General features: G+C 59.6%; 1 protein-coding gene across 1 annotated transcript; it reads left to right on the forward strand.

Annotated features, from left to right (window-relative positions):
• The first annotated feature begins 1,435 nt into the window (after nt 1–1,435).
• On the forward strand, nt 1,436–7,433 carry CCR10 (C-C motif chemokine receptor 10). The gene is given in 7 exon segments (XM_075059805.1): nt 1,436–1,552; nt 2,253–2,428; nt 2,467–2,578; nt 2,581–2,800; nt 2,803–2,857; nt 2,859–2,880; nt 6,369–7,433. Coding segments are annotated over 7 exon segments (1,767 nt in total).
• Nucleotides 7,434–8,425: the final 992 nt, after the last annotated feature.

An 8,425-nucleotide genomic window follows, 5' to 3' on the forward strand; every position in this document is an offset into this window, starting at 1 on the left:
CCATCTCTGCAGCTGGAATCCAGCCCAGTCTCTTCCAGTCTCCCTGCTTCAGCCCCCCCATCCCATCTTGATCTAGTGGGCACGACCCCCTCCCCCTCTGCCTTCAGCCACTCTGTCATTGATCCATGCTTGCAGAGTGGCGAGAAGTTGCCAACCCTCCAGGATTGGCCTGGAGTCTCCAGGAATATCTTTATTAAAGATTAGTTGTGTGAAGAAATCTCCAGAATATATCCAACCAAAATTGCAACCCTCTGTGCAGGAGTCCCCAGCCCAGCATGCAGCCTTGCAGCTGTGGCTGCCATGGGCAGTGGCGCTGAACATCTTTAGTAGTGGGGGTGCTAAAGCCAGCCCCCTTACCCATCCCAGCCCCTGCCTGAGGCTGGGAGCAGGGCTGTGTCCTGGAGCGGGACCCAGACAGGGTAAACGGGCCGAGCCACAGCTGGGGCAAGCGTGGGGCCAGGAGCGGAGCCCCAAGCAGCGCCACCAGCTGGACCCCAGGAGCAGTGCCCTAGGCGCAGGGCTGGAGTGGCGGCCCCGAGAGCAGAGGCCGTAGCAGGAGTGGAGCCAGCGGGCAGGACCCGAGCCCCAGGTGAGATGAGAGGCTAGAGATAGAGTGCAGGCAGAGGGCCGGGAGCGGGCATAGAACAGGCACACCCCCAGGTGTGTAAACAGCAAAGAATCCTATGGCACCTTATAGACTAACAGACGTTTTGGCACCCATGAGTTTTCATGGGTGAATACCCACTTTGTCGGATGCATGTAGTGGACATTTCCAGGGGCAGGTATATATATATATATGCAAGCAAGCTAGAGATAACATGCATCTGACGAAGGGGGTATTCACCCACGAAAGCTCATGCTCCAAAACGTCTGTTAGTCTATAAGGTGCCACAGGATTCTCTGCTGCTTTTACAGATCCAGACTAACACAGCTATCCCTCTGATACTTGACCCCAGCTTTTATGCACAGAGCCAGCAGCTGGGATGCAGGGTGCAGGGATAAAACCTGGGGGTGCTGCAGCACCCCCCGCACCCCTACTTCCTGTACCTATGGCCCTGGGGGGCCGTGAATGACAGTCACTGTGTGCTGGTCCAAGCAGAAGCTGGGCTGACCCCCACACAACTCCTACGGGCTACTTTGCAATGCCCTCTCGTGAGGAGGGGTCGCTGCCCCTGCCAGCTGCCCCCCTACTCACAGCCCCTTGCTGCCAGTTTGCCAGGGTGTGGCAGCTGCCCCTTTCTTTGCACTAGTGCAGAGGGGAAGTCAAAGCCCAGAGCAGCAACACACTGAAATGCTCCGTCTGTCTCAGGCTTGCGTGCTGTGCTGCTCCCTGGGGTAAGAGCCACAGCCCAGGTCGAAAGCCATGCAGGAGGTTTGGGCTGTTGTGTCTTTTGTTCCTTGCACAACAAAGCTCAGAGGAAGGAATCCCACAGGCATGGTGGGGCCCAAAGACCATGTGTACTGGCTAGATACAACATGCCAGGCCTGGCTACATGCACACAGACACGGCTATTCTGATGGGGGTCGAGTGGCTTCTGAAACCCAGAACACGGTGAGCACCAGTAGAAGGGGCACTACCCTGTTCCCGTGCAGTCCAGGCTGGCTGGTGGACAGGTGTTGGCAGTTGGGGTGTGCGGGTCTGCAAAGCAAAGCAGGGATAAGCCATTGCAAAGATGACTCGAGCCTCGGAGAAAGGAGGGCTTGTGGGATTATAACTGCAAAAGGCAGAAAGCCTGTTAACAACTGGAATTGATTTGCTGCTGACATGGAGAGAAAAGCCGTTCCCCTCCCCCGCCGTGCCCTAATCTGCATGGTAATAAAAAGCTTAAGAATTTTTGTGGGGTCAAGTTATAAATTCCCCTAGTGTATTGGAGCAGGGCCGTCTGGGGTGACACCCCTGCTGGGCCAGAAGGGCTTGGCCTCCAGGGAGTCCCCAGGGGGGCCGCTGGGGTTGTGATGACAGTGGCTGCCCCTTGTTCCAAGAACAAACTGTTTCCTGTGTGAAGCTGAGTCCTGAGAGAGAGACTGTCCTGGCTCCTTACAGAGGGTGAGTCCCTGTCACATGGCCAGGAGCAGCGGGCCAGAGCACCGCTGGTGTCAGTGGGGCCAGAGCCCTGCTGGTGGAAGTTGGCCTCATTCCATTCACTCAGCTACACTGATTCACAGCAGCCAAGGGTCTGGCACCATTCGTCTTATCTGTGATACAGGAGCCCTGTCCTGGACCAGGGGACTATTGTGCTGGGTGCTCCCAGGCAGTACAACCCGGCTCCGTTGTGTGGGCTCCTCGGGGGACTCCAGACAAGTTAATCCCAGTAAATGGCCCCCAATTCATGAGTGGCTTGTTTCCAGGCCTGTCTCCCCACGCCCTGACCATGGGCCAGCAGGACAGCTGGTATCAATGGCAGCTGGAGAAGCAGAGGCCCAGCAGGTGCTGCATGCCCAGGGCTCTGGGGCTGAGCAGGGCAGCCTGACCCAGGCTCACACCCTTGGCCCCAGCCCACGCATGCTCCAGGGATTTCCATTCAATTTGCTGGCAGCTCTAGTGCTCTGTGACCATGCCACGGACCCCAGGGCCCATTTCCATGAAGCATGGCACGTGGGTGCACGAGGAGCCGTTCTCTGTTCAATCAGGCGCCTGCGCTCAGGGTGTTGGCTGGATGCCTCCTGCACCGACACAGGGCCTGGCCCAGCCCTGGAGTCACCTCGGGGATTCAGGTCCCGTGGGGGCAGGTCTTGGATTCTCAGAGCAGCTCTCGGTATCAGGTAGGGCACGTGGTCAAACCACAGGCTGTATCGTACTCAGGGGTGGCCACAGCAGCGTCTCAAAGAAGCAGGACGCTTGCTGCAGCTTCACAGTGGCAGATGCCTCCCCCAAACCAGGTGAGGGGCTGTGGGGGCTTTCCGGGGCAGGGGAGGGGTCATCGCTTGCTTGTTTTCATGTAAAACTGTTTTTTCTGATTGGGTTTGAGTCGTGAGCACCCGGTCCCATATGGGCCCACCTGGGATCCTCTGGCCCATGCAGGCTGGAATGGGTTCCACGCCCAGAGCCTGGGGGCTGGGAGCAGAAAGGGATGTCGGGGCCCCGATCCTGCAGTGAGCTCCAGGCTGAGCCCTGTGTCCACACAGAGCTCCAAAGCTGGGTCTGCAGGAAAGCTGCTGTCTGCTCAGCCCACCGAGAACTGACACTGTGGGTCCCACGTCCCTGGCAAAGGCAGGGCAAAGCGCCACACTGGAGTCTCAGGGGCCAGGGGCTTGGAAAAAGCCAGCATGGAGCCTCTGAGAAATCGCACTGTCCCTGGGGAGTTCTTGGGCTCAGTCCAGCCCCGAGACACCATGAGCAGCCACCTGCAGTGCAGGACCCCAGGGCTGCTGTAAGGCAGGAGAAGGGAAGCCAGGCCCCCTAGGGCTCAGCATGCAGCTCAGTCAGAAGGAAACTGCAGGCCAGGACCCAATTGCTGGTGTAACAGCGGCAGTTTCCCGGAGTCAGCAGCACTCAGTTTGCCCATTTACCCCAGCTGGGCTCTGGCTCTGTGGCTCTGAGCCGCAAGGGACCAGAGCTGGGACTCCAGGCAGGGCTGGCCCCAGGCGTCCGGGGGCATCCCAGAGGACATCTGATCTCTCGGGGGCTAAAGAAGCTCAGCGGTTTTACATGTTTCTTCCCCAAAACATCTTTACTAGCAATTCAGGTAGCCACAGAGGGAGAAAGACCTGCCACCCCTGGGAAATCCCCCTCGCGAAGGACAGTACGTTCCCCATGTCGGAGTGCCGGTGTGTGTCTGTCTGTGTCTCCAGGCCCATGGACCCACACACACACCCCGCCCCAGGCAGGGGGCCACCTGCTGCTCAGTGCAGCGTCACTGTGTGGGGTCCCAGTTCCCGTCTGTGGGGCCTGACATTACTCATGAGACAGACTCACCCCATAAGCACCTGATCTACAGGGGCTCAGACTCTGGCAGTGCCCCCAGCATGGGTCAGTGACCACAACTCCAGGCCTGAATGCTGAGCTCTGGGCAGCTCCGGTTCTGCGTGCCGAGCTCCAGGCAGCTCCGGTTCTGGGAGCTGAGCTCCAGTTCTGGGTGCTGAGCTCCAGGCAACTCTAATTCTGGGTGCTGAGCTCTGGTTCTGGGTGCTGAGCTCCAGGCAGCTCTGGTTTTGGGTGCCGAACTCCAGGCAGCTCCAGTTCTGGGTGCTGAGCTCCAGGCAGCTCTGGTTCTGGGTGCTGAGCTTCAGGCAGCTCTGGTTCTGGGTGCCGAGCTCCGGTTCTGGGTGCTGAGCTCTGGTTCTGGGTGCTGAACACCAGTTCTGGGAGCTGAGCACCCATCCCCTCCATGACGCTCCCGCCTCGCACTCTGGTCACTGACACTTTCATTGTTCGTCAGTGAAATGCCTCGAGCTGTTCAGGGCCTCAAGTCATAGCCCAACGCTGGGGGTGCCCTCCAGGTGCCCATGCCGCCAGGCTTCCAGGAATCAAAGAAAACCACAGACGGGGCTGCCGCTCCCCCTGCCTGCAGGACATCATGCCAGCCTGGCCCTCCCTCCCTCTGGCAGCCCTCAGCACGAGTCCCCAGCCCAGGGAGTGACACAGCAGCTCTCACAACTGGCAGCCTGGAAATCACCCCCGCCGATCAGGGCTGGGTGTGAGACAGAAACTGAGTCACTGAATCCAGCAGCTCTTGGTGTGGCAGGGCCCGTCCCGAGGCACCGAGCCGGCTGGGTGTTCCAGATCCCGTCTCTTCTGGGCTCAGCCTAGCTCCTAGCAGAACAGGGTGCCCACATCACACAAACCCACCAACCCAGCGGGCATCAGCCAGCCCCCCTTGCTGGCAGCCTCAGCAGAGGACCAGGGCTGAGTGGGCTGCAGAGACTGAGCTTCTGTCTGACCCCAGAGGGGTCTGTGCGAGGCGGGGCAATGGGGCAGCACCAGACTGGCACGGGACCCTTCCAGCTGCTGAGCTTGGCAGCAAACTGCCCCAGGGAGTGACCCCGGCACCCCCCCCGCCCCCGCAGCCCCTTGATGCACAGCATGTGCCTGGGGGCCTGGCTGAGTATCCCAGCAGGGGTTGTGCAACGGACATTGATCCCCTTGCTCTGCAGCGATGTGGGTTGCTGTGCAGTGCTGTTACCTCTTGTATGGACTGCGTGGTGCTATGCGGTGTTGTGTTGCTGTGAGGTGTTGTGGTGCAGTGCAGTGTTGCAGTGCTGTGCTGGATTGTATTGTTAGGTAGCTGTGGTGTGGGGTGCTGTGCTGTGTTGCTCTGTAGCTGTGTGGTGTTCCTGTGTTGCTTTGCGGTGCTGTGCAGTTTTCATGTACTATGCTGTATTGCAGTGCTGTTTTGTGTTACTATGTTGTGCTGCAATGCTGTGTTGTGTAGCTGCTTTGTTGTGTTGCTGAGTAGCTGTGCAGTGTTGTGTTGCTGGGTAGCTATGTTGTGTTGCTGTGTGGTGTAAGTGCAGTGCTGCGTTGTGTTGTTGTGTGCTGTCACTGTGCAGTGCCATGTTGTTGTGTGGTGTAACTGCACTGCTGTGTTGTGTTGTTGTGCGGTGTTGTGTAGCTTTGCTGTGTTGTGCTGCTGTGCGGTGCCATGCTGTGTTATCGTGCTGTCTAGCTGTGCTGTGGTTGTGTTGCTGTGTGCTGTAGCTGTGTGTTGCTGTAGCTGTGCAGTGCTGTGCTGTGTTGTTGTGGGGTGCTGTGGTGCTGTGTGCTGTAGCTGTGCAGTGCCATGTTGTTTTGCTGTGTGGTGTAACTGCACTGCTGTGCTGTGTTGTTGTGCAGTGCTATGTAGCTGTGCTGCTGTGTGGTGCCGTGCTGTGTTATTGTGCTGTCTAGCTGTGCTGTAGATGTGTTGCTGTGTGCTGTAGCTGTGTGTTGCTGTAGCTGTGCAGTGCCATGTTGTTTTGCTGTGTGGTGTAACTGCACTGCTGTGCTGTGTTGTTGTGCAGTGCTATGTAGCTGTGCTGCTGTGTGGTGCCGTGCTGTGTTATTGTGCTGTCTAGCTGTGCTGTAGATGTGTGGTGCTGTGGTTGTGTTGCTGTAGCTGTGCAGTGCGGTGCTGTGTTGTTGTGTAGTGCTGTGTAGCTGTGCTGTAGATGTGTGGTGCTGTGGTTGTGTTGCTGTAGCTGTGCAGTGCGGTGCTGTGTTGTGTAGTGCTGTGTAGCTGTGCTGTAGATGTGTGGTGCTGTGGTTGTGTTGCTGAAGCTGTGTGTTGCTGTAGCTGTGCAGTGCGGTGCTGTGTTGTTGTGTAGTGCTGTGTAGCTGTGCTGTAGATGTGTGGTGCTGTGGTTGTGTTGCTGTGTGCTGTAGTTGTGCGGTGCCACGTTGTGCAGCGAAGCTCCTTCCTAACGATAACGATGATGTTTCGCCCTCACAGACCTGGGCAGCCGAGCCCCCGCTCACCACCGCCTACTACTACGAGGATGGGGAGTACCTGGAGGGGGGCAGCCCCCTGCCCGAGCTGTGTGAGAAGGGGACCGTGCAGAGCTTTGCCCGCACCTACCAGCCGGCTGTGTACCTGCTGCTGTCCGTGCTGGGCGTGGCGGGGAACGGGCTGGTGCTGCTCACTCACGCCCGCTACCGCCAGGCCCACTCCATGACTGACGTCTGCCTGCTGCACCTGGCCATGGCCGACCTGCTGCTGCTGCTGACGCTGCCCTTTGCTGTGGCGGGCGCGCTGCAGGGCTGGCTGCTGGGCACCAACGCCTGCCGGACCCTGCAGGGCTTCTACGCCCTCAACTTCTACAGCGGCTTCCTCTTCCTGACCTGCATCAGCGTGGACCGCTACATGGCCATCGTCCGGGCGCCTGCTGCCTGCCGCCTGCGTCCCCGGGCCCGCTGCTACGGCTGGCTCGCCGCCGGGCTGGCCTGGCTGCTCTCCACCCTGCTGGCACTGCCCCAGTTCGTGTACAGTCGGGCCGAGGATCACCAGGACGTCCAGCTCTGCAGGGTGCTCTTCCCTGCCAGCGTTTCCAGGGCAGCCCAAGGAGCCACCAACCTGGTCCAGGTCATCCTGGGCTTTGTGCTGCCCTTCCTGGTCATGGTCGGCTGCTACGCGGCAGTGGCCCGCACCCTGTTGGCTGCCCGCAGCTTCCAGCGGCACAAGGCCCTACGCGTCATCCTGGCCCTGGTGCTTGTCTTTGTGGCCCTCCAGCTGCCCTACAGCCTGGTGGTGCTGCTCGACACGGCCGACCTGCTGGGCAGCCGGGAGCTGAGCTGTGCCCAGAGCCGCCGCAAGGACCTGGCTCTGGTGGTGACCAGTGGTCTGGCCTTCACCCGCTGCTGCCTCAACCCCGTGCTCTACGCTTTCGTGGGCGTGCGCTTCCGGAAGGAGCTGCGGCTCCTGGCCAGCGATGCTGGCTGCATGGGCCGGGCACAGGATGGGCAGCGCCCCAGCCCCAGGCGCCGGGCACCACTCTCCACCTGGCTGGACATGGTGTAGGGGGCAGTGCTGACCGGGCTCAGCCCTCTCCCTGCCAGCCAGGAGGCCAGGGCTCCCCTCCCCGGCTGGCAGGGGACTGCTGGGGCAGGTTCATGGGAGGAGACAGTGTCACCTTGTTACTGCACCCTCCTCTGGCCGCTGCAGGGGCAGTGTTCACTGGCTGGTGTGGGGTGTGTCTGTGTAATGCCCAGCACATGTGGGGGAGGGAGCTGTCTCACGCCCAGCACGCTGGGGGGTGTCTGTGTCTGTGTAACATCCAGCATATGAGGTGAGGGGGATCCGTGTAATATCCGGCACTCAGGGTGAGGGGTATCTGTGTAATGCCCAGCACACTGAAGGTCTGTATAATGCCCAGCACGTGGGGGGGCGTGTATTGCCCAGCACACTGGTGGGGAGGTCTATGTAACGCCCAGCACGGGGAGGGGGAGGTTGTGTAACGACCGGAGTGTGGGGGAGTCAGGGCCCTGCACCCCCCACTTCCTGCGATTCACCAGGACTCTCAGCCAGCCAGTAACACAGAAGGTTTATACAGGTCCCTCTCGGGCAAGGATCTTAGATCCCAGACGTGGGGTTCCCTGCCTCTTCCCAGCCAGCCCAAAGCTGAAACCAAAAACCCTCCAGCAGGCTCTCCCGCTCCCTCTCCCCTTCTCCCTTTGTCCAGCTTCCTGGCAAAGGTGTCGACTCCCCCCACTCCCCTTCCTGACTCAGGTTACAGGCTCAGGTACCGTCCCTCACCTAAAGTCACCCCCTGCTCTCCCATCCCCCATGCAGACTGTCCCAGTAAAAGTAGAGACATTCCCAGGTCAATCCACCCTGCTCCCTCCTGCCTCACAGCAGGGCACTGGAGGGTCTGTGTAATGCCCAGCACATGGGGGAGGGGTCTGTATAATGCCCAGCACTATCTAGGGAAGGGGGAAAATAATTAGGCTTCCTCCTCTTCTTCCCCTGCAGATCAATAAAACCTGCCCTGGGCACCTGCGTGTGATTATTAT

The sequence above is a fragment of the Chelonoidis abingdonii genome, chromosome 21 (genome assembly GCF_003597395.2).
Source record: "Chelonoidis abingdonii isolate Lonesome George chromosome 21, CheloAbing_2.0, whole genome shotgun sequence".
NCBI classification, from domain to species: Eukaryota; Metazoa; Chordata; order Testudines; family Testudinidae; genus Chelonoidis; species Chelonoidis abingdonii.